The sequence below is a fragment of the Sitophilus oryzae genome, unplaced genomic scaffold (assembly GCF_002938485.1).
Source record: "Sitophilus oryzae breed Bouriz unplaced genomic scaffold, Soryzae_2.0 scaffold_1059_pilon_pilon, whole genome shotgun sequence".
NCBI classification, from domain to species: Eukaryota; Metazoa; Arthropoda; class Insecta; order Coleoptera; family Curculionidae; genus Sitophilus; species Sitophilus oryzae.
Window position 1 is genome coordinate 4,372,610 of NW_022145681.1, and position 27,412 is coordinate 4,400,021.

The 27,412-nt window shown below is 30.3% G+C and overlaps 1 protein-coding gene across 2 annotated transcripts in view; it reads left to right on the forward strand.

Annotated features, from left to right (window-relative positions):
- Positions 1 to 27,298, forward strand: part of LOC115876825 (sodium/potassium-transporting ATPase subunit beta-2) — a 35,850-nt gene extending 8,552 nt beyond the window's left edge. The window contains exons 1-6 of one of the 2 annotated variants that reach the window (XM_030892808.1): positions 9,467 to 9,728; positions 13,454 to 13,711; positions 17,652 to 17,799; positions 18,511 to 18,649; positions 19,697 to 19,871; positions 26,560 to 27,298. In XM_030892808.1, the coding sequence (XP_030748668.1) occupies positions 9,629 to 9,728; positions 13,454 to 13,711; positions 17,652 to 17,799; positions 18,511 to 18,649; positions 19,697 to 19,871; positions 26,560 to 26,663 (924 nt within the window). In that variant the 5' untranslated portion in view covers positions 9,467 to 9,628 and the 3' untranslated portion in view covers positions 26,664 to 27,298. Of the gene's footprint in view, positions 1 to 9,466; positions 9,729 to 13,453; positions 13,712 to 17,651; positions 17,800 to 18,510; positions 18,650 to 19,696; positions 19,872 to 26,559 lie in introns of those variants that run through there. The other variant, XM_030892799.1, reaches the window with a different exon arrangement.
- Positions 27,299 to 27,412: the final 114 nt, after the last annotated feature.

Consider the following 27,412-nt stretch of genomic DNA (forward strand, 5'->3'; position numbering starts at 1 on the left):
TTATTGACATTTTGAGAAAAATGCATTCTTCATAAAAAAATGTTTGCTTGTTCTAAAACGATTAATCCCGTTTATACTTTTCCAAATTTTCATACCGTTTTAGAGAAAATGAAGAAAAACATGACTGAATACTGAATATGTCTCCAAAAAATCCTATATGGGTATTTCGCCACTGCAAGAAAATCTACAAAATAAAATAGTTATTTTTTGTAAACACTTCTGCGTTAATCCCAAACGGAAACTACTTGTCAGAAGTTAGGTTTACAGATATACAAATTTGCCTAACGAACAAAAAAATGCTTAACGTTTCGGAAAGTTTATCTCTTTCTGTCGTCGGAAGCAAAAAAAATACCTCGAAAAATACAAAGAATAAAGAAAAAAACTATTTAAAATATTTAAATTCAACTATTCGAGAACACTTTAGTTTTTTAAAACAGATACGTCTACAAAAACCGTTGACGTTCTGTTAAAATGACACTATATCAAGTTAAACTTCAAAATTAACAATTACTACCTGATAACAATAAAATTACTTAATAAGGTAAAACCAAAAAGCCCCAAACTTTCTGTATGATTATTTTTAATTTTTACGTAGGTATGTTATGTTTATTTATGTTATGTTCTTTAAAATCAAAGAAGCGATTGCCATACATTACTGACATCTACAGATGCATGAGCATGAGCAATACATTTATTTTTTATTAAATCTCCCTTTCTTAAATAATCTTTATGTCCTTCGAACATTTAAGGGCCTAGATGTTTCACCAATGTAAAATTAATCGCATTCGCATGGTATTTGGTATATTACATTTTTTGTTTGTTGTTCTGTATTCATTGGATTAGTATGTGATAAAATGGATCTAAGTGTATTTTGTGTTTTGAAAGATATTCGTATGTTATATTGTTTTCCTATCCTTCTTATTTTTTTCCGAAACACCTCGTATGTATGGAATGTAAGTTAAATATATTGTGTATTGTTATCATTGTGTCTATGATTTGGGGTTTTTATTTCGTTTAATGTTTTGTCAATAAAATATGGTTGGAAGTCCTAAATATCAAAAGGCGTCTCTATGGTAATATCAATTCGATTTCATTCTTTGATAGATGGTTATTATTAATTTTGATTAATATCATATTCTTTGCTGTTGTTAAAGTATCATATTTTCCATTTTCCGATAACTATCATCACCCTTCCTTTTTTTAAAACAACGAAAACATTACGTTAATTAAAATTCTATGAATATTAACACTCTATCAAAGAATGAAAACGAAGTTTTTATTAATTTTCTCTAAAACGGTACGGAAATTTGGGAGAGTAAAAACAGGATTAATCATTTTAAAACAAGCAAAAATTTTTATGAAGAATGCATTTTTCCCAAAATGTCAATAATAAAAAAGTCAAAAGATTCCTCTTGTAAAGACAAACCCTGGAACAAACTGTATACAAAAGTTTGAAAAAGTATACGAAAGATCACTTAATTTGCAGCCCTAGATTTTAACGATTTGATAGTCTTGTTTGAACTTACCAGTTTTTGATATTGTTTTATGAGGAGTAAAAATTACACTTTTTTTAGCGTACGTTTGAGAGTTCAGGTCACAAAAAATCATTTCTACTCCAAAGAGAATATGCAATTTTTTTTCTGACGTCACAAATAATTTGTTAAACAATTTCGAATGTTGCCAAATAATATTAAATGATTTAAAAGTAGTACCTCGTAGGTAATTATATATAGAGAAACTATGGTTACAACTGGTTGAATTTGACTCTTTATGTCAATTTAATAATATACTTTCGTACTATTCTGCTAGGAGTAAAAGTGCTTTACTTTTATGTTTAGGCGTCAAAATGACTTTTTTATATCACGTCGCAAAAATTAATACTATTGTAGCGTTGAAAAAAAAATTACAAAAGTGTTCTTAGGTAAAGTTAGTGTATTGTACAAAGATTGTTAGTGTATTCTACTACAGTGTAAACTATGTTACATAGATTACTATGTTATGTGTGATTCTACCACAGAACAGATACAAATCAGAAATTTCATTTATGGGATTTCCGTTGTCAAGATTTTATTTTTTATGTTATATGCGCGCAGGCGGCACAAAACCATGCGCAAGGTTTTTGTGAGGTTGCCAAGGTAACCCATAATTCTCAGTACTTGAAAAATGTATTTTTATATTATAATCCCACGGCCACATTTCTTCACTCATCTAGCATTTCTTTCACGAAATAAGTGACGCAAGTATACAAGAATTACCGAATATACATAATTATGAGGAATTTGATATATTTGGAAAATTAAAATATGCCTAAAAATTAACATTATTATTACGAAAAACGCGGCATGGCAACGTCCCTTGAGTCACAGAATATCTAGCTACGCAACAGAAGCCTCGTTACACGTATAAAATCGTAGGTATCAAAAGGAGACAGGCTTTTACAGCCTGTCTCCAAATCAGATATTTTGATGCGGTAGTTTCGCTATTACATAATAGAGGGCAATAAATTTAAAAGAAAACAGTTTTCTACAAACGAAATTTAAAAGAATTTTATGCAGTGTTGCCATTGTGTAATTCATATTGTAATACTTCCTTATAAAGCCTACCTTCAAATTTGCTACATCATTTAAACATATTAAAATAGATCAGAGCTCTTTTTTCAAACTTTTAGGTATTTAACTTGCCATGTTGGTTGGAGTTAAATCTTACGAGCTGAATTACAATCACTTTGTGACGTTGGATTGTAATTGAATTTCCTGGCGTTCGATTGGACTTAAACTTTGGTATAGTAAGTATCTTCGGTGACATTGTAATATGATGGTATTATGATGCATATAAACTGGTACCTTAATATAGTACCATATTACGATACCACTTCCTGACGTTCGATTGGGCTCATATTTGAATATACTTGCGTATTTTTGATGACATTGCAATATTATGGTACCATGAAGTACATCAAGAGGTACCATAATGTAGTACCATATTACGATACCATTTCCTGGCGTTCGATTGATCCTAAACTTTGTATACTACGTGTGTTCGGTGACATTGTAATATGATGGTACTATAATGCATATAAAGTGGTACCTTCTATAGTACCATATTATGATACCACTTTCTGACGTTCGATTGATCTTAAACTTTGTATACTACGTGTGTTCGGTGACATTGTAATATGATGGTACTATAATGCATATAAAGTGGTACCTTCTATAGTACCATATTATGATACCACTTTCTGACGTTCGATTGGGCTCATATTTGATTGTACTTGCGTATTTTTTATGACATTGCAATATTATGGTACCATGAAGCATATCAAGGGAACCATAATGTAGTGCCATATTACGATACCATTTCCTGGCGTTTGATTGGGCTTAAACTTTGTATGCTCCGTATGTTCGGTGACACTGTAATATGATGGTACTATAATGCATATAAGTAGTACCTTCTATAGTACCATTATTACGATACCATTTCCTGGCGTTCGATTGTTCTTAAATTTGGTATACTACGGATCTTTGGTGACATTGCAATATTATGAAGCATATCGAGTGGTACCATAATATAGTACAATATTATGATATCATTTCCTGGAGTTCGATTGGGCCAAAATTTGGTATACTTGCGTTTCTTTATAAAGATTTGTTTAATTAATAATTTTAATTTATTTTACGAATTTTAATTTATTGTACGTTGCGTGACAGCAACTTTTATGCCGAACTAATATATTATTTATTGTACATATGTCACTTTTTAAAATCTACCTAGGTCTATATAAATAACGTAGCAAACAGAAGAAATTTGTTATTATAGTATTTTTTTAGTCAATTAACATTTTTTATACTGCATTTTAATAAATTATTCCCATTATTATTAAACGTATATTTCATTACTAACGTTTCAGCATTAATAAATATCACTATCAATCGCCCTGTATATTATTAATTTTAAAGGTAATTAAAGTTATTTTCTTAGTTAACATAATAAAGTAGTGTACCTATATTAAAAATGTATTTTGTGAGCATATGTTTTCTAATAATATACTTAAACCTAAAACTATATTTTAAAAGCCAAACGAATAATTAATATAAGTGTATCTGACAAGAAACGAAGAATAGGAAGAAATTTTTATACACCAGAAAAAGAATGGGATGCCAATTAAAGTCTTTTTGAATCTGGCAACTGTGCATATTTAGCCGAGCTTCAAGGCCGTCGACGTGTCGTCGATCCAAAACCGAAAATTGAAAATTTCCAATTATATTCTGATTATGATATTGTCGCGCCATCTAGTATTTCATTTGTGCAATTTTAGCTCTTTCATTTCGAGTATTTTTCTGTTGCGTAGCTAGATATTCTGTGCTTGAGTGCAGCATTTTGCGACGTAGTACCAAATGTAACAAAAATTTACCTCATTTTCTGCACAAAAAAAGTTAAAAAATATTATCATTCAAATATTTAAACCAAAACAATTGAAATTGATTTTAGAATAAATAAAACCAACGGGCATCGTCAGTTTTGCACTCTATTTTGCTTTACTGCTCAATATAAAAAAATTATTATTGCAATGGTAATTAAAGATTCAGGAATTTCTTTGTTAAAATCTGACAACTGACAACGTTGCTCAACATTTCTAACCTAAAAATATGAATGTCATATGAACGGGCGGAAAAGTAAATTAACGGAAAAGTAAATTAAAATAATTTTAATTTACTTTGTGGTGTGTTTGTGATATTTTGTGACTATATTTGTTTGACAATTTTGTTTATAATGGGCCTTCGTTACTGCTGTGTTCCCGGCTGTTTAAGCAATACGGAGACTGATATGGGTCTTAGCTTCTTTTCATTCCCATTGGATCCAAAAAGGTAGATAAATATTTTTTATCTACACAATAAGGAATGTTTCCTCTAGAATTTTAAACAATCTAGTAAGATTTTTTAGAAATTCTAAAGTTTTTGACAGACTCATGTATGTACAATCATCTATTAAATAACGAAAAATATTTTAATCAATTCTAGATGTTCTGACTGGGTTAAGAACTGCAACAGGCATGATTTTAGAGCAAAATCACCTATAGATTTGCATAGAGGGTATAGAGTTTGTGGAAAACACTTTCAACCTACCATGTTTGCGGGAATGTCTCAAAGCCGTCTAAAGAAATTTGCTGTTCCAACTTTACTGATGTCAGGTGGGTTCATAAGCATTGTTTTTCATTTTACTTGTAATTTTTTTCAAATCATCAGTTGCTTGTTTATCTGCACAATCGATTTATACACTTGCACAAACGAACATTTAAATAAACAAAAATAGTTTATAGATAGGCATTTAGAAAATCCTGCCATACCGATATAGGGTATAGAATTCCAATTTTCAATAAATATTTTTTTATGTTTTCAGCTGTTTCGGAATCTACTTCACCAGATGTAATCGCTATTCCATCAACATCCAAGGAAGTTACATCTGAAGGTCAGTAAAATATTTTATAAACACAAGGCTGAATACAGGGTGGCGCACCTCATTCATCTTGGTTGATTATACGAAAACGTAAAGATATAGAAACAAAATATTTTATGGGTATATGTGGAAAGACAATGTACTTAATTTAAAATTATTTTAAAATGTACAGGGTGTGTCAGGACTAAGATCCATACCAAAGTTATATTTTTCTTATGGAACACACGGTATTTTATTTCACTTTGGGATTCTTGGACATAAAAATAAGGTATTTATTATAAGGGTTTAATATGTTTAGAAGGTTTGGTTTTGAGATATTTAAATACATTTAAATATGCATGTTATAATAACAAAGTTTGTCAACATCCTGTACATTAATTTTTAAGAGTTAATTCTTGTGCTTTGACTTTGAAGCCAGAGAAATAAACTTTACTAAAAAAATGTATTGCATCCTTAAATGTATAGAGGGGTATCAAAAATTGCTGAGTCTATTTTAAGTATTTACTTTACATAAAAACTTTGTTATTTCAAATACAACACTATGTATTTTTTTAAAAGAAGTTGAAGCAGATTTTATTTTATATAGATATGTTTCTAAATACGATAGGTTCTTAAATACAGATTTTTTAGATATTTTTAATTAGCAAGTAAGTTTAGTTTAGATGATATATATTTATCTATTTTTTTAAATTTTCATTTGTATTAATAAATTTTAGGATCATTTACATTTAAGTAATTGTATTAGATTTTGTACCTAATATCACATTGCTAGGATTATATGTATAATTTTTACATATTTATAATAACAAATAAAATGTTATTTTATTTCAGTCAAATTGTTTTTTATTATATTCTGTCTACATTTTTCAAATGAAGGTTTGTATTGAAAAAAATAAAATTGCTGAATCATAAAATCATGACAGCGTCAAGCTTATAGTGGGACCCTGAAATTTACATAAACAGGGTCCCAAACTGCAGATAAAGTCGCTTATTCCTATAAAAAATTCACTACAAATTAGGTTACTGCAGCAAAATCCTTATTACTTATTGCAAATCCTGCATTTTTTCCTAGGCCCCCTTTACACAAGTACAGTATGATCGAATAAAAACGGCGTCAGCGATGGCTATGAAATGACAATCGATGACATTTCCCCATATAAAATGACAGCGATCTTCATTTCATAGCCATCGCTGAGGCCGTTTTTATTCGATCATACGGGCTAATCGTATGATCGAAAAAAACGGCGTCCAATTGGCTGGGAAACGACGATCGATGACTTTTCCCATATAAATTTACATATAAAATGACAGCGATCTTCATTTCAAAGCCAACGCTGACGCCGTTCTTTCTCGATCATACGGTATCCTCTACCACAAAACCCACCTTGTCCGAATTATTTTTGTGATTATTCTCTTTGAAAATTAAATATTAATGTTTATTTCTAGAAAAACGAGATACAAAACAATGACTCAACTCAATGAACACTTTTTTTGTAAAATAACGCTTTAAACATTTGAATCAATTGGCATGATTTTTCGTATTATTTTTACATTATTTATTTTGTCACTACTAAATCTTACTTTTTTCAAATAAATACTGTTAAAAAACGAAATACGCTCCTGTCACGATTCACACGTATCTGAGTTCGACCCTGGCTCGTTTAAAGCCATCAACTAATGATCAGCTGTGCGGCGCGCAGGAGGATGAAATCTGTGCGCGAGGAACGGAATTCTTACAAGACACTTGAAAAGCACCGACGTTCAGTGAAATTTCTGATTTGTATCTGTTCTGTGATTCTACTAAAGACTAATGTTCTTTGGTAGAATATCAGTTTTAAGGTTCGGTGTTTGAAATTCCTAATTTAAAAAATGTCCTTCGATTAAATGTATGTACAGAGTGCACCAAATTGGATACTTTTAAGGGGAAACGCCATTTTCTATAGGAGATAGACGAAAACTATCTATAATATCGGTGTCTGGAGCTCATTTTTTATCAAAAACATGATGGTAAAAACCGCACATCGATATCTGTTACCGTTCCGGAGTTACGGTGTGTTTTCCAAAAATGTTTATTTTTAACATATCGCTGTAACTTTTTTGCTATGGAAAATTTTGTATTTTTATGAAAACATTTCCTAAGCGTCTTTTTATGTAGAATTAATGGTTTAGTATAATTTTTTTAAAATTAATAATTTAAGAGTTATCAACAGAAAATTTGATTTTTATATGGGACACCCTGTATATTTTTAATTCATTAAAAATAATTTAAAATTACCTTTCCAAAAATATAGCATACTTGATATTTTGCCCACTTTGAATAAGTAGGCTTTGAACGGTGCTGACTATAATACAAAAAAATTCTAGCTGTGAGCAGCAATTAAGACGAACTATATAATAATACTTGCAATGAGAGATGCAGATTTTTATAACAATTTAAACTATATTTAACAACATCACAACATCAACACATTTAAATTATATCTAATAATAATAAAAATAAATAACAAACCAAGACATGAGATTTTGCTACAGGTGTTTGACATGTCGACCGTCTTCTGTTATATGGGCAGACAGGACCATTTTTAAACATTTTTCGCCGAATTCATTAACTCAGAAGGGTGAAAGATACCCCCGCTATCTAACCGCTAAGTACTTCTAATTGTTGTCTAGATTATAAGGGCAATTTGAAAATAAGAACCTTCATTCTTTCGCAAACAGAAAAATCCACAGGCGCTAAGTCCGGCGGCTTCGACGGCCAACGGCTGGAATCTTGGTTAGCTATTCATTATTCTCGAAATTGGCTGCAAAAATTTGATAACTTCAGCGTTCTGAGGCCTCGTTTTGCTGAAAAAATATGTTTTCGAGTTCCATTAGGGAGAGATCGTCAATAAGGGGTCCAAAGCCCACGAGTTAAAAGTGGCGAAAAATTCTGTATTTTGAAGGGGACTATAACAAAATATTAAGTGTGCTATATTTTTGGAAAGGTAATTTTAAATTCTTTGCAGATAATTAAAAATATATAGGGCGTCTCAAATAAAAAATCAGTTTTTTCTGTTAATAACTCTTAAATTATTAATTAAAAAAAATATACTTAAAGCATTACGTAAAAAGGTACTTAGGAAATGTTTTCATAAAAATACAAAAGTTTCCCTAGCAAAAAAGTTATAGCTATAGATTTGTTAAAAATGCACATTTTTGAAAAAAAAACGTAACTTCGAAACGGTAACAGGTATCGATATGTGGTTTTCACTATCACATTGTTGATAAAAATTGAGCTCCAGAGACTGCCATTATAGTTTTCGTCTATCTTCTATAGAAAAGAGTGTTTCACTTTAAAAGCTTCCAATTTGACCACCCAGTATATAATAAAGATTGGTTAAGATTAAGGGAGTATTAATTTCATGGTATTATTAAATAAAAAACGAAAAAATATTATGAACAAAAAATCACTGTTTCGTTAAACTTGGTATTATCCTCAAACCAATATTACTTTAAAAAACAAACCAATATTACCTGTGATATATTATGTGAGTACGTCTCAGGGTTTGAGCCCCCCCAAGAGTCCGTCTCTAGTTGCGCCCCTGGTGCACCCCAAAGTATTAAAATGCGCGCCGTAGCTGTGGCCAAATTAAATTTAATAATAAATAACACAAAATTATATTTTATTAATTATGACGATCATAAAAAATAAAAGTTTAGAATAACGCATAACTAATAACAATGTTATAGCTGATAGGTGCTTAGATAGGTACATTAACAAAAATGACCAATAATAAGTAGATATAATTATTATTAAAGCGGTGACTAACCTTTGCCTTTACTTTGCCTAGCCCCGGCAACGATCGCAGTGTAGCGAACGCAAACAATGGGATCTCAGGTTAATAAAATACCTTCCTAACCGGCCATGGTAACTCTTCCATCACTTTTCAACCGTCTGAATGCGACAAAGACAATCGAACGAAACCGAGTGGTCGTAGAATACCTGAATAAGCCAACCCATTAAGTCCGAGCGTCCACTTTTTCATTTACCTGACTGTTTGAAAATGTGTACGTAGTAACGTGAGTGTGAACCTAACCTTAAAATTTTTGTTTGGGTGTAGTTTGTTTGTATGCGTTTTGGGCGTCGAATTTTTGTTTATTTTTACATAGTTTTCTAAGTTATCTGTGATAAAAGATGGCAGTTAAACAGAGCTATTCACAAAGGGACTATTATAGGAATAAAATATACGATCCTAGGACTAAGGCCGTGCTGGGAAGATCTCCTAAAAACTGGGGTGAGTTGCAATTTTTGGCGAATTTTGGTGATTTTAACGCCAGACTAGGAAAGATACATATTATTACTTAAATTAAATTTATTTTAAAATTTAAGGCAGTTCTTTTTTAAAACTACTTATTTAAAATTCATTAGGTATGTTATCAAAGTTACCATATTAGAAAAAACAAAATTCACTAACAACAATTTATTTTTATTTTTAAAAGAAAGTTTTCAAAAAGTAACTGGTGGTTTTATGGCTTTCTAAATAGAATATTGATTAGTCTAGCTATAAAGTAACTAAAATAAAAACATAAAGAAGTTACTAGCCCATAACTCAGCTTTATAATGCTGACTAAATACGTGATGTATTTCCATAAATACCTTTTGTTATCATTAGAATTAAGTAAGAATTATCTGTGATAAATGTAACGAGAATTACTATTGTAATTTTTTCAATGAATTGAATACATATATTATACGTACCTATACCGTATTTTAAAGTCAATTGAGTTTAAATATTATTTAAAACTATTTATTTAAATATTTAGTACACATAATATGATAATTTAGCGTTTCTATTTGAAAAAATATTGGTATTTAAAGATAATTATACCTACACTGACCGGCACGAAAAACGGATACCTCAAAATTTTCATGTATTTTATAGTCGAATATATAACATAAGATCGAAAAAAAAACGGCGTCAAAGATGGCTAGGGAATGACAATCGATGGTAATTTTGGCGAGGTCAAGCTCTAGATATCATTTATTTGCCCCGTATTCTTATTTATTTGTTAATGGCGCTTACTGCCAGTTGGTTTTAGGAAGGTTGGAAGTTGCAATTTATTTTTATATTGAATAAAAATAATTTTAAAATGATATAGTTTAAAATTCGAGAAAAAAAAATTGTGAGGGGAATTTGGAAATAAATTTGTGTGTCTAAAACGTTCTATCCTTTGTTAATCTCTCTATAATTAGTGTTAGTTTTTGACAAATTTCATGTCAAGTTTTAGTAAGCGACTCGAATTAATTATAATCGCCAAAATTATAATCGAAACTTTTGACGACGTTTGTTTTTCATATAATATACCGTATTATGTTTTAATGGCACGATTTTGATGATTTTTTAGGCACCATGTAGCTAAATTATTTGACATTTTAGTCCTTTAAATTAAAAATTAAATTTCTCATCTGTCTATTATAGGTATACCTACGAGGAAAAACAAAATGCCATTATTTCTTATTTTAATCATGGATTTAAATAAAAAAGATCAAATTATAACAAATCGAAAAATAACTGAAAAAGTTATAAAAACTTTTTCTATAAAGCTATACAAATTGTACCTATGACAAAAACAACAAAAATATACCATAGGATATAGATCTCTTCGCCAAAGAAAAAGTTACACTTGCTGTTGTAACGTGTAAATACTTTTACTAAATTGTAAAAGATATAACACATACCGGATGCATCTCATTGGCTCACCCCCTATACTTTTTTATTTTTTTTCAGATAAAAAAAACGAGATTTGGTATGTTAGTATATGACATAAATTAGGATTGATTGAAGTATTCAATTGTTTTCGGTCACTTCCTGTTTCGCCGGTAATGACTACAACATTTGATTTTTAAATGGCACCCTCGTTATTTTTTACTTTGTTCGATAGAAAATGAAACTCTGAATAGAATGACATATCATATATCAACCTTTGACATTTTCGCATATGGTTTATTTGAAATTATAACTTGCGGTTCGTAACGAAAATTTGACTCGAAATACCAAGTGTGTGCTATCAAATTATTCGTAAAAAAATGCTTTTTTCAAATATGCTAATGAGTCACCCTCGTTCCATTTGAAAAAAATGAGTTATGATTAAAAATACGATTTGAGCATTTTCTAACTGGCCAGGACAATACACTAAAAATATTAGACGATCCAATCTATTTTTACATGGTTCCTTGATTGAGAATTAGTGTTTTTAACATAGCCCTGGCACTATAGATTGAAATTTAAAATAATTTTTTTTTATTAACCGAGAATGTCAAGTTGATATATGATCGGTATGTCATTCTATTAAGAATCTAATTTTCTACCGAATAAAGCAAAAAAATACCCAGGGTGACATTTAAAAATCAAAAGTTGTAGTCATTTCCGGTAAAACAGGAAGTGGCCGAAAACAATTGAATACTTCAATCAATCCTAATTTATGTCGTATACTAACATACCAAATCTCGTTTTTTTATCTGAAAAAATAAAAAAGTTATAGGGGGTGTGCCACTTTTGAGACGCACCCGGTATACCTACTTAATATGTATCCATCTATTTAAATATTGGACCGATTTTATAATTAATTTCCTGTAAATTCATTAGACTTCTAAACGGCAGAGATTTATCTTAAAATCGTGAAGTGACAGAAATCTGGTACACGAATTCGGAAACTCTAGTGCAGAACTAGTTTCTCCTGATGTTAGGTTATATTTTTATTACAGAGTATCGTATCTATGATCAATGTCAAAAAATATGCTGGGGTCAAGGCTGTTTTATATCTTTTTTGAAACAGCTGTATGTTGATCAAGCTAACTGCTGTCTTCTCCAATTTATCTTTTAGTTACTTTCCAAATTTCTACCACATCCGCATACTTTCTACTGACATTTTATTCTGCAATAAGTACTGTGCATTTTATTAGATGGTACTAATTTTATTCTCGATTCAAGACAGTCTTGACCATTTCCAAACAAAATCTTTGATCTAAGCGGGCGACTTTTTAGCGGAAATAGAGGCATTGACAAAGTTTACGAACTGGAAAAACGACATGCACTTTAGAAATATCGATATCGGGCAGTGTTACGAAGATTTAGCTATTTAGGATAGAACTTTAACTGGAAATAAGTCGTTAATTAGCTGGAAATCCGATTTAAATAGAAAATTGATTAATGTGAAAAAAATCCGATTAAAATAATCGATTTTTTATATATTCTTTTGTAAAAACCTTGATTTTTTTGCACTCTGGTTATTGTTTTTGTAATTTTACTATCATTTGAAAAGAAATTTTGAAAATAATTATTACTAATTAATTGAAACCAAATCAACGAAGCGGTACAATACCGATGAAGATCACAGTTAACCCCCAACCGTAATCTTGATTTGTTTTATGACTTCATACTTAGTCTCATCATCTGCTGACAGTGCGAACATGGTTAACAAAACGCGCGGCCAGTGTTAAAAGTAAAGTATTTTGGTGTATTGTGATGAATTAGTGTTTTATTAAACCAATCACACAAGGCTAACAATAAATTATGGAACCAGAGGAATAATTTGCATAAGCAACTACGAGGAATAGCACTTGTTCATATATTATCTCTGCATTATTTATTTTTACACTTTCACTAACAACTAATTATTATCAGCAATAACCTTTATTAAAAATATGTTGAACAGCATCAGTTTTATCTCCTCTGCCATACAATTGAGCCATATTGCCCTTTGAATCTAGATATAATTAGTTTGCTCTTCTAGTTCGTCCAACATATTATTGATCATAATATTATGGATAATTAATAAAATCAAAATCTTAAGCAATTAGACAACCCTTACTTATTACTACAACCCAATGATAATTATTTATCTGTTCAATTAAATGCTCATCACTCTTACATTATCATCGGATTTTAAAACTTTTTTATCGCACTGTATACTCATGAAATATTATTTGCGTTTAGCCAATATTATATTATTGTTACAGCCAAAATCGGATTATTCTATCTGATATTCTATGGAATGCTTGCTGCCATGGTCGCCATTTGCATGTGGGTGTTCTTCCAGACGCTGAATCCCAGGATACCAAAATGGCAGCTTGAAAGATCGATTATCGGTACCAATCCAGGTTTAGGATTCAGGCCGCTGCCACGGAACAGTACCGAAAGTGCCCTTATTTGGTTTCAAGGTTCCAACAAGAAGAACTACCAACCCTGGGTGGATAGTTTGTTAGAATTTTTAGATGGTAAGTGTTTTGGTAAATATTGTCATTGAAATACCAAAAAGTTTGAAGCGAAAGGCTGTTGAGATTTCAATTTTTCGTCTACTATATTCCAATTTCCAAAAATATGCAAGGACATCCAAAAAATAGGATTTTTTTAATACTTTAGAGGAAAATTAAAAAAAATACATTTTTTGTGTTTGCTCTAGAATTACATAAAACAGAGCAGGTCTAACAAGAGCAAGTCTTAATATAATTTTTTTTTTATTGTAATACCGTATCATCGAAAAAAACGGGGTCGAGCTGGCTTAGAAATATCCATATAATTTTACGTATAAAATGAAAGCGATCTTCATTTCATAGCCATCGCTGATGCCGTTTTTTTTTTTATCATACTCTACCATGCTCTATACAGAACGTAAGCGACATCGCACATGTACAAGGTGTTCCACTAAGAATAACTCGGCTGTATCTCGTAAAGCCGTAGAGGCCATGAAAAATTTCTGGAAATTATTTTCAACCTTGTAGAATGGCTGCTAGAGGGTGCAACTACTATGACAAATAAGAAAATGGAATTTTTACAAAATTCTATTAGTGTTTAGATAAAGTGTATGTACTATAAATAATTGCGTCATAATTTTAAGCAAATTTCCGAGTTTTTTTTGAGCAATTTTTCCTTATCTGTTTGATGATCTCTTTTTATTTAAATGTTAATACCTCCGGACTGAAAAATCCTCCTCATTTAAAAGAGCGTTCCTTACTCTATACTTAGTATACCATATAAACAATAATAGAAGTAGAAGACACCAAAGACATTCTAATAAATAACAGAAAACTGGAAATAGTAGAAAAATACATATATTACAACTATAATACATAGTTCGGGATCTTTACTACCAACTACCTAACTACTAAGTTAGCATGGAGTACTTATGGAAATCAAATTCAAATCTAGAATGCTACTTTATCTAAAGAAGAAAACATTCGACCAATGTGTACTACCAGTCATGACCTATGCATGCGAAACCTGGATACACAAAATATGCGGGAATAACAAGAAATACCGTTAAAGAATAGAGCGGATACGACAAAAGACCCAGGTAATAGATTTCATCCACAGAATCAAATCCCTCAAGTGGCAATGGGCAGGACACCTGGCAAGAAGGACGGACAACAGATAGACTACAAAAATTCCAGTATGTTACCCACGAGGAATTAAGAGACCTAGAAGAAGATCAAACTTGAGATGGGACCATGGTGTTAAGAAAGTAGCAGGGCCGAATAATTTGGGCCCACATAGCCAACAATAGACAAGGAGCCCAACTATAGAGTATCTAAATATGTGAGGGAGGCTACACTATAATTGGAAATGGTTGAATAAGCTGATAATGATGGTGATGATGATGATAAACAATAATAATAATAAGCATTTAACAGTAGACGCTGTCTTCCAATTTAACAAACATGACGCGTTTTTTTCAAAAAAGAAATTAAATGTAATAGTATATCTAATTTTAGCTAATAGTAAAGAGGAATAAGAGCTTAAACGGTCAGCGAAATCACCTTGATATCTTTTTTCAAACCGAAGATATATTAGCAAAAATATAACAAATACGAAAAATAAGTCCTTAACTGCCTTATTTTTATAACACGGGATCAGCAGCTCTCTTGATTATGTCCATTCTAATAAAATAGAAATTAGTAATTTATTATAATATAGTAGTATATATGTAGTATACCAGAATACCATAATATCAAAAATATTAATATCTAATAATTAAGATGCCAATGACATTGAAGAAGAAACGACGTCGACGCGACGCCGACGCCTCAGTGAAGTCATGGTAGACTTTGGGAAAAAGTTCGTTTTAAAGTAATAGCTTAAACGTCAAAGTGTTATTAGATCAACATTTTGATAGTCGTAGCAGTGTTTTTTATATATTCGAGAAAAGTTTATCTTTATCAATGACTATTAAAAAATATGTAACTGTTCCATATCTACATGTATCTATAATATTTAGACTATACTCGAAATATCAAATTTAAATTACTTTAATCAAGGATATTAATAGAACTTGTCACTAGAACATTTAAACAGACATAATTCAAGTATTTTGATTGTTATAATATTTCTAGGAAATTAATGATTGTAATTTCGCCGATATGTTTATCGCCTTATATTTAAACATTTCCAAACAAACATTAAGTTTCAAATAACAAGATAAATTTTGATATCTATATAAGTTGTAGGAATCACAGGCGTTTATTTGTTTGAAATTGGTGAAATACCTACCTATTGAACCTTGCTTTTGACAGTGATGTGTTAAGTAAACTAATATTCAAGTGATTTTCCAAATTCATATCTTATATCGCTTTTTTTATCTAAATATTGATATAAATTTATTATTTGCATTATACAGGGTGGTCCGAACTCTATTCCGGCAACTTTGGCAGCATATTCTGCAGATAAAAATAAATAAAAAAGTTCGTATAAATGTCCTAAAATGCTTAGTTTCAGAGATACAGGGTGTAGAAGTTTCAGTTTTATTTCGATTTCTTCCAAGTAATTTCTGAAGTAACGTCAATATTTTTATGAGAATTGGTGTCTGATGGGAGTTTTTTAACATGAGAAATTTGATTTTGATGTCAATATGACTCCTATTTGTAGGGAGCGCCACCTATAACCATGTGTTTCAACTGTTTTGAAGCGTAATAATTTTTTGTCCGTACCTGTATAAAACTACCGAGGGAATAATATACATCTCTGTAACTTTTTACGTCAAAAATATCTTTTCGTAAAAATCACAACGAGCAACCGTTTTAAAGAGATATTTAGAATGGAAATATACATACGTTATATACATACAATATAAGTCATTATTGATGAACAACGTTGAAAAGATATAGTTATTTCACTGAAATAATAAATTTGGGAATTTTTTATTTTTTTTAAACTAATCATAAATTTTTCTGCAAAAAAATAAGAAAAAAATAGTTTCTATTGAATTTTTTGGCACAAAAATATTTCAAATTTATGATTTCACTCTAATAACTATTTAGTCAACATGTTTAATTTATGTCAATAATGACAGGGATTGATAATTTCGATTCCAAATATCTCGAGAACCATTACTCGTAGCGATTTTTACCAAGACACATTTTTTTACGTAAAAAACGTCGTAAATGTATATTTTTTTACTCAGTAGTTTTATACAGGTACGGACGAAAAGTTATTAAGCTTCAAACTAGCTAAAAAATATGTAGGTGGTGCCCTCTACTAGTAGTTATATTGACATCAAAATCAAATTTCTCATATTCAAAAAACCCCCAGACACCAATTTTTGTCCAAATATTGACGATACTTCAGAAATTATTTGGAAAAAATCGAAATATAAATGAAATTTCTACACCCTGTATCTCCGAAACTAAGCATTTTACGACATACATTTATACGAACTTTTTACTGCAGAATATGCTGCCAAAGTTTCCGGAATATAGTTCGGACCACCCTGTATACTTAATTTTAAACTAAAGGTGTTAAAAACTAAAGGTTAAAAAAATGAAAGGACAGTAGATGGTATCTTCTCTACAGATGCCTCAGTAATGTTTTCATTTTTATTAGATTGGATTAAAATAGCCTCGTTTATTTTTTATTTAGATCCTATGGTTTCATTCATTATAATTTTTGCATTGTTAAAATCACTCTATTCTGTGCCCTGTGTCCCACGAATGCTGACAAATCTCTCATTTGCAAAATTGGCCTTTTTTAAATAATCTTTATATTCTTTAATTCAGACATTTAACAGTCTAGATGTTCCACCAATATAAAATTTATCACATTCACAATCTTCGTTCACATTTCACTCCCAAGTATACTCGCTTTTTTTCAATCATATATGGTTTACATTTAGCATATTTAACAATATCAAAACTTTGTTAATTATTTTATCTTTACTTTTTTTAGGTTATTATTTTCCAAGTAAAATTGCCAAAGGTAGTGGGCAAATCAAAACGTGCTCATATTCTGACTTCCCTAACGAAGATGAAGTCTGTGAAGTAGATGTGAGAGAGTGGGGAAGATGTAACAAAGACGAATTCTTCGACTATCACAGGTAGAATTTCTCCGTTTCTCAAATTAATGATTGTTAATTAATATTATAGAGGTCCGTAAGTTATCTTTTAGTCAATTAACTGGGTGACAATTTGAAAACGAACAGTATTTAATATTACCTCTACCGATGATAGTATGAAAATTTGGCGAAATACGTCAATTTACATATCAAGGGGGACTATTTTTGAGGCATTTGTTGTCGTGTTACTTTCAACCCTTTGACCTCACCCCTAAAATTTTAAATGGCAACTCCGATTTCTTTTACCATTTTTGTGTTCCTTATGAAATTCTCAAAAAATAATGCAGGTTATGTAGAATTCTATAAGAAACACAAAAATGGTAAAAGAAATAGGGGTTGCTATTTAAAATTTTAGGGGTAGGTGCCCTGGGGGTCAAGGGATTGAAAGTAACACGACAACAAACGCCTCAAAAATTGTCTCCCTTGATATATAAATTGACGTGTTTCTCGCCGAATTTTCATACTATCATCGGTAGAGGCAATATTAAATACTGTTCGTTTTCAAATTGTCACCCTGTATATGCATTGGAAAAAGTTAAATCCCAAATATAAAATAGTTCATTTCATTTTATATATTTCGTTCCTTTAAGACGAAAAATACTAAAACAATTTTAATTTGGTCATAATTTTTTTTTAGTGTTATATCGCCCTTATGCACTTTCAACTCACTACTATATTTCACTTAATTTATAGGAGTTCACCATGTATATTCCTCAAGCTGAACAGAATATACGGATGGAAACCAGATTATTATTTATATGACCACGAGCTTCCTCCAGAAATGCCAAAACAACTTAAAGATCATATCAGGAGTATCAACAATACACAGGATGTAAGTACCAAGTCTTCGTTTATATTCCTTTAATAGGATAACGCAACAACAGCTTTAAGCAGAGGAAAGACAGGCACCATTTATATGACATACCGCATGGCGAAAAAAAGGCGTCTAGTTGGCTAGGAAATGACGATCGATGACATTTCCCATATAAATTTACATATAAAATGATAGCGACCTTCATTTCATAGCTATTATTGCTGACGCCGTTTTTTTTTTTCATCATATTGTATACCGGATGCGTTTGAAAAGTGACTCAGCCCTATAGCTTTTTCATTTTTTCACATAAAAAAAAACGAGATTTGATATCTTAGTATATGACATAAATTAGGATTGATTGACGTATTCAATTGCTTTCGGTCACTTTCTGTTTCACCGGAAATGACTACAACTTTTGATTTTCAAATGGCACCCTTGGTAAGGCATTACTTTATTCGATAGGAAATGACACTCTGAATAGAATGACATATTATATGTCAACTATTGACATTCTCGCTTCCAAAAATGTATTTTAAATTTCAATCTGGAGTGCCATGGATGTGCTCAAACCACTAATTTTTAATCAAGGAGCCTTGGAAAAATAGATTTGATCGTCTAATGTTCTTAGTGTCTGTTCCTGGCCGGTTAAAAGATGCCCAAATCGTATTTTTAATCATACCTCAATTTTTTCAAATGGAACGGGGGTAGCTCATTAGCATATTTGGAAAAGCACTTTTTACGAATAATTTGGTGCCGCCGAGTACCACACACTTGGTCAAAAGTTGACATATTATATGTAATTTTATTCAGAGTTCCATTTTCTATCGAACAAAGTAAAAAAATAATGAGGGTGCCATTTTTTCATAAAATCAAAGTTGTAGTAATTTCCGGTGAAACAGGAAGTGACCGAAAACAATTGAATACGTCAATCAATTCTAATTTATGTCATATTTTCCAACATACCAAATATCGTTTTTTTTTTATCTGAAAAAAATAAAAAAGTTATAAGGGCGAGCCACGTTTGAGACGCACCCGGTATAGAACTAATTATAAAATTTATTTCAGAGGAAAAATATCTGGGTGTCTTGCGAAGGAGAAATGCCATCCGACAAAGAATACATAGGAAGCATAACGTATTATCCAAATAATTTTCAAGGATTTCCAGGATATTACTTCCCCTATTTGAATAAAGAAGGATATTTGAGTCCTTTAGTCGCTGTCCGATTTGAAAGACCTGTTCGTAAGTAGAAATATTTTTATGAATAGCCTTCTTACAAAAGAGATATTTACCAAGGAACTACTAACTTTTCAACTCTTCCTTACTTTTATCTATGTTCACTTAATAATTTGCTACTTTTGTTTTCTTTTGTGAATTTTAGCCAATAAATGTTAATAATAATTAAGATTAATTAAAAAATATATTTCTAATAAAATAAATAGAATAATATAATTATTCAATATAAAGATATAGATACCCTACTGACCCTACTGGGAACAACTAAGAAAAAAATAGAAAATTGACATAGTATTTATTTTTGATAAGTATTTGACTAAAAATATAATAGGGACCTTGCCCAAAAAATATATACAGGGTGTCCCTGAAATAAGTGCAAGTATTTTAACTGGTAATATAGGTCAACCCCAGAAACACGCCTCTGAGGTTCTTTTTGGAGAAAAAAAAATTGAAAATTCGGAATTTTTAGAAAATTCCTTTGGATTTTTTTTTAGTTTTTATTTAAAAAAAAATAATTTCCTGCCAATTTCATTGCCATAATATGGCAACATAGGTAGTAGATTAAATTTTCAAGAAAGAAAATCCAGAAAAGATCCAGTGGTTCTCAAAATTTTAGCAAAAAATCATTTTTTTTGGAAATTTTCAAAGTAAAATAACTCCGTTATTTTGAACTTATTTGAAAAACGATAAATAGAAAATATGTTTGTTTGGTCGGGATATATCACCCCTAAAAATACTTGCACTTATTTCTGGGACACCCTGTATAATTTACAAAGTTTGGATGTGGCAGTTTCACATTTCTGAGAGCAACGACAATTGAACTTGCTTCCATGGCTAACTAAGTGAAATTGTATAAAAATGATAAGAATTGGATATAACTCAGTCATTTTTCGAAAAAAATATATTACAGCTAATATCTCTGAAAAGCATAAAAATGGCGCTTTTTATGAAGTCGTAGCCTACTATGGTTTCCATTTAAAAAAAATATATGTTTATGTCATATGTGAAAAATGACAGGCTTTAGAAAAAAAACCGGAGGACACAAACTCATTAGAGATGTGATTATCTAAAACTTTTATTTGAAAATGTTTTGTCTAAAATAGATTATAATGGAATTAGAGACAATTTTTAAAATAGCCGTTATTTGTTTTTTTCGAAATATCTAGTAAGCTATGAATTAACATAAAATAAATATAATATCATATAGTTATAACATAACCCCATAATCTCCAGTAGTTTCCGAGCTACCCATAGAGAACATCGTAGAAAACTCACCCTGTATTTATTTATATTATTGATTATTGAATTAAAAAAACTCTTATTATTCATTTGAAAACTACCGGTTCTTAATTATAATTTTTGCATTGTTAAAATCCACTCTGTGCCCTGTGTCCCATGAATGCTGACAAATGTTAGAGTTACTCGGCTTCTTTTAAATAATTTTTATATTCTATGATTTCAACATTTAGCGATCTAAAGGTTTCATGAATATAAAATTTATCACATTCACATGGTATTTTTGTTTGTTTGAATTATTTTGAATTATAACGGGTTATTACTCATCGTACAGTCTCAGGTCTTTGACAAATGTCATTATCTGAAACAGTTCATAGAGCTTATAGTTCTCCATCTCCGATATCAATCGTACTAAAGTTTGTGGCACAAATGGTTGTGGTCTCGGCGCATTCAGCGATGGGGAGTTCTGGTGTATTCCCCGTTTTTCCTACAGAATTTGCATTCATCGTCGTTTCTTAGCTTAAATATACTGATGTGTTCGTTGACGAGACAGTGTCCTGTTAAAAACGCCATGACAATCCAAAGATTGTTCTTACTTAAATCAAGGAAAATCTTTAGGTCTTAATCTCGGTCATAATTTCTCAGAAATTTCTTTGAGTGTCTTAGACCGTTGGAGGATTCTCATTCCAGGTTACGGGTCGAATCTTCCAGGTTCTTGTGTTCCGCTTTAAGTTAGTTTCCAGTTGGAAAGCAGAACAGTTCTGGTCCAGTTAGTTGAGCGTTCGCTCCTTTTCTAACTAGATCGTTTACTTTTTCATTGCCTTTCTATCCCTTGGTGAGCTGGCACCCAGAGTGGACTTTATTTCCTTTGCCTAATTTCTTCAGCTTCTCTAAGCATTCTTTGACCAACTTCGAATTAATGACTACTGAGTTGATCGCTTTTAGTGCCGCTTGACTATCGGATAAGATGTCTATTTCCTGTTTCCGATAGTTGCTATCTAAGATAAATTGTACTCGTCTTTCGATAGCGTAGATTTCTGCCTGAAAGATGCTAGAGTAAGTGTCCATTGGTTTGAAGTATTTAGTTTTCGGCCTAAATACTCCTATTCCTTTTCCTGCTTTGGTTTTCGAAACATCAGTATAAAAAATGTCTATACCTATGTGGCGGATTCATCTCTCCAAAAAATCCTATATGGGTATTTTGCCACTGCAAATTTGCCTAACGAACAAGAAAAATGCTTAACGTTTCGGAAAGTTTATCTCTTTTCGTCGTCGAAAGCAAAAAATAATACAAAAAATAAAGAAAAAAAACTATTTAAAATAATTAAATTCAACTATTCGAGAACACTTTAGTTTTTTAAAACAGATAGGTCTACAAAAACCGTTGACGTTCTGTTAAAATGATATATAAGATTTTATAATTAAAAATTTAAATTAATTAATTATTTAATTTTATTTTTTTATATTTTTATTTATTTAATATAAGATTTTATTTTAAAGAACATAACATACGTAAAAATTAAAAATAATCATACAGAAAGTTTGGGGCTTTTTGGTTTTACCTTATTAAGTAATTGTTATACAATTTTTGAAGTTTTGAAGTTGATATAACGTCATTTTAACAGAACGTCAACGGTTTTTGTAGACGTATCTGTTTTAAGAAACTAAAGTGTTCTCGAATAGTTGAATTTAAATATTTTAAATAGTTTTTTTCTTTATTCTTTGTATTTTTTTTGCTTCCGACGACGGAAAGAGATAAACTTTCCGAAACGTTAAGCATTTTTTTTGTTCGTTAGACAAATCTGTATATCTGTAAACCTAACTGCTGACAAGTCGTTTCCGTTTGGATTAACGCAGCAGTGTTTGCACAAAATAACTATTTTATTTTGTAGATTTTCTTGCAGTGGCGAAATACCCATATAGGATTTTTTGGAAACAACAGTATATTACGTTATGGTATGATATTTTACCTGCTGAGCAAACGTTTTTCTTTTCCAATATTTTTGTTTGTAGTTCATTATTTATTGGCTTAGTACGGATAAAAATGGAAGTGTATTTTATATTTGCCACAAAGGTATAGGACATTGTAGTGTAACAACCCATGTTCGTCAACAAAGTTGAAGAGGTAATATTTTAGCTAACTGTATAACAAGAAATTTAAATGAAAGAAAGGAACCTACGTTGTGTTAAATATTTTTTTATTGTCATTACCTCGGATGCGTCTCGACAGAAGCAATATTTTGGGAAATTTGAGTAGAATAGTTTATATAAATAAAACGCTAAATTTGTAAATAGCCCTACTTATTTTATTAAATGAAATGAAAGAAGTGCCGTAATTTGACTGGAATTCACATGTAAAAGAGCACGGAGCACGGCAGAGAAAACGATGATCACTATTCCAGAGAATCTAACTATGTCCTGAACTTTAATAAAAGAGAAATAATTAGCGATGGGAACTATCGAATGAATTAGACTATCGAATGGTTAATGAATGAATGATTTCAACTATCGAATGGTTTTATTCGAATAAAATCATTCATTCATTTGTAAACTAAAGCATATGTGACAACCTCGCCGTGCGACTAAATGGTTATCGTTGAGCCACGACTATCGAATGCTTTTGATAAATGAAATTTAGTATTCATTTGGGATTTTGTATGCGTCAGTGCATTATTGGTTCTTCCAAATTTTTATAACTTCGCCGTATAAATACTGTGCTATTTTTGCGTTTATTAAAATAGTTAAAATACTAAAATAGTAGTTATTTTTTAATTTTATTTATTGACGATTGTGTGCATGTGCAGGTGGTCAAAAATTTTCCGATAATTTGTGTGGTTTTCCGTAGTCCGATCTTTCAATTATTTCATTTTATATGGTATATGGTCTATTTTTAATGGGAAATTTTGAGAAGTAGCAATTTTTAGAGAGATGAGATGAACTTACAATTAATTTTAAAAATACATATTTGTATTTTAGATGTTTTAATAATACCTATGAATTAGTTGGAACTTAATAATTATATTTAAGTAATGTGGTTAAATAAATGGTTATCGAACTCAAACTATGGGGTGAGAAAATTAAAATGAAAATTTTACACGTGCCAATTTAAAAAAAGTTAACGATGTTTGTATTTTGTTTATGCTAATTCTCTTACATGTAGTTTTTGCGAAGAAATATTTCATTATTTTTAAAGTAAATGCCAGTAAAAAGTAAATATAATTTTTAAATAGTAATATAAAGCACCTAATATAAATAATTTTGATTTCTAATTTTTTATTTATATTTTCCTTCCATTACACCGCTTGCTTAGAAAATTAATAAATGTTTATATTTCATGATTTTAAAATTTGTTGTTATATTTAATATACCAACGTTGCCAAAAAAATTAGAGGCTATATTATTTTTAAATAGGATCTAATATAAATAATTTTGACATCTAATTTGTTGTTTATATTTTGCTACTACTTAAAAAAATATTTATATTAAATGATTTTAAATTTTGTTGTTAATAGGTATAACAAATTATTACTGTTATTATTATTTATTAAACCAGTCTTTGCTTAAAAACATTAAAAATAATTTTCCTACATCCAAAATAACAAGTATTATTGCAGTGTAACAACAGAATATTAATAAAAAATGCAGAATATATAGACATACTATCCCTAACTAACTAAAGCCAAACAATAATATTCTTTGCTAATATCAACTAATACAAAAATATGGCAACAGCGCCCTTCATAATGTATTTTCTGTGTAAATACTAGCACCTCAATAAAAAAATAATGTGTCCTTATCTATATATGACTCCGCAAAAAATCAAAGATGCCGGCTTCTTTCATTGCATTGCCACCGACCGCTTTCTCGGAAAAAAACCTACGTCGCCGGGCGACAACTAAAATTCAGTTAATATTTTATTATAATCGATCCTGACGAATAAATGAATTTCATAAATGAATGAATTTTATAAATGAATGAATTTTATAAATGAATGAATTTTATAAATGAATGGTTTTTGCTGCCGAATTACTAGAATACAATATTTCAAGGCAGATGACGGATCTATTCGATAATTTTTATTCGAATAGTTTTCAACGAATGTTTTCTTACTAACTATCGAATTATTCGAATGAATTGCAACTATCGAATGTTTCGATAGTATTCAATCGATAGTTCCCACTACTAGTATTTTCTGTGTAAATACTAGCACCTCAATAAAAAAAATAATGTGTCCTTATCTACATATGACTCCGCAAAAAATCAAAGATGCCGGCTTCTTTCATAGCATTGCCACCGACCGCTTTCTCGGAAAAAACCTACGTCGCCGGGCGACAACTAAAATTCAGTTAATATTTTATTATAATCGATCCTGACGAATAAATGAATTTCATAAATGAATGAATTTTATAAATGAATGAATTTTATAAATGAATGAATTTTATAAATGAATGAATTTTATAAATGAATGGATTTTATAAATGAATGGTTTTTGCTGCCGAATTACTAGAATACAATATTTCAAGGCAGATGACGGATCTATTCGATAATTTTTATTCGAATAGTTTTCAACGAATGTTTTCTTACTAACTATCGAATTATTCGAATGAATTGCAACTATCGAATGTTTCGATAGTATTCATTCGATAGTTCCCACTACTAGAAATAATAATAATATAGAAACTGTCCTCATACCTAGGTTTATAGTTTAATACATTCAAAACATGCCACATTTATATCGTTCAAAACTGAAGAAAGTTAGTTTAACGGGTCCCCACCCGTAGGTACGAAGTCCCTGGTTGCGGAGATCGACGCTAAAGTTGAAGGTCTGGTGCAAATATCTTTAGATCATAAGTTATTCTATTTATTGTTTCTGGTTGCCCTTTTGCGAGCTAAGATATTCGCCCATGTACGGACGAAAAATGTTAGTACACTCAACAAGGCCCTTATTCTCACACACCACAAACATCGGCACGAAGGAACAGTAAACGATTGTATTTAGATTACTTTTAAACTGAAATTATTTAGAGCATAGCTAGATTCCATTAAATGCATACACATGTTATATTTATTTTATGCACATTTTATATATCTTTGTTAGATCAAATAAATAAAGAAAAATTTAGAACAGAATGACAACAGGAAAAATGAAATATATTCTTAGTTAACAATAGTTAAATAATGAGAAAACATTTACTTTGCCTTTAATAACATTCTTTGTCACAAAACTAACGAACCAAAATATGGTAGTCTAAACGCTATTATTTAACAACTATCATCTCTGCTCGTCGCCTGATTTCCCTCTCTCTAGTTTGTGAATAATATTTTAAAAATCAATAATTTTATTTATGTATACAGAGTGTCTTAAAAATGAATATTTTGAATTTAAAGAAATATGTCTATTTTTAAATATGTGTTTCATCTCAACATTATTTTTAATATAATTGTAATTTTGTTTCAGCCGGAATCGTAATCAACGTCGAGTGTCGCGCCTGGGCCAAGAACATAAAGTACAGCAGAATGGACAGGACCGGTTCAGTGCATTTTGAACTTTTAATCGACTAAACACGAGCAGCGGCCGTAATCTTATGTCCGGTACGAAATTGTAGATCTGATGTAAATTGATATTAACTAGTATTAAGCGAAAAACTCATCTTGACTGTATCACGGTCTATTTCGAATAAACAGGGAGGTACTGAAATAATTATATTCAGGAGAACTATGATTCTTTTAAGGTATAAGTAAATTTCGAAAGTAACGCCATATCTTTAAATTATACCATGGCATCTATAAAGTCTAGCATAAATAAATTTTTGTTTTATCTTTTTTTTACAAAATAGAACATATTAATGTATTTTGGATTCATTAGTATCTCATTGGATCCTATTTCTCACTGAACGATTTTACCTATATGTTCTCTGAAGTTTTTCTTGCATATTTATTTACCAATGAGTGAAGGAAAAGAAGTTTGTTTCAAAAATAATAAATTATACAGAAAAAAATTACCTATTGAACCACATATTATATGTGTTTAGAAGTTTTTGTAGCTATAATATATTTTTTTAAATAATTGATTCAAAGAATCATTTTTATATGCCTCCAGACTTCCGAAAAGCACAAATAACTACTATATAAGTACTTTTATATTAAACGAAACTGTACAATATTTGTAGAAATAAAATATAAACCATTAATATGTAGATTATTTTATAATTGAAATACTACCAAAAAAAATATCTATATGAAATGAAGAAACACAGCACACACATCTATTGTGATAGAGTACCTAACAAAAACAAAAATAATAATGTGTT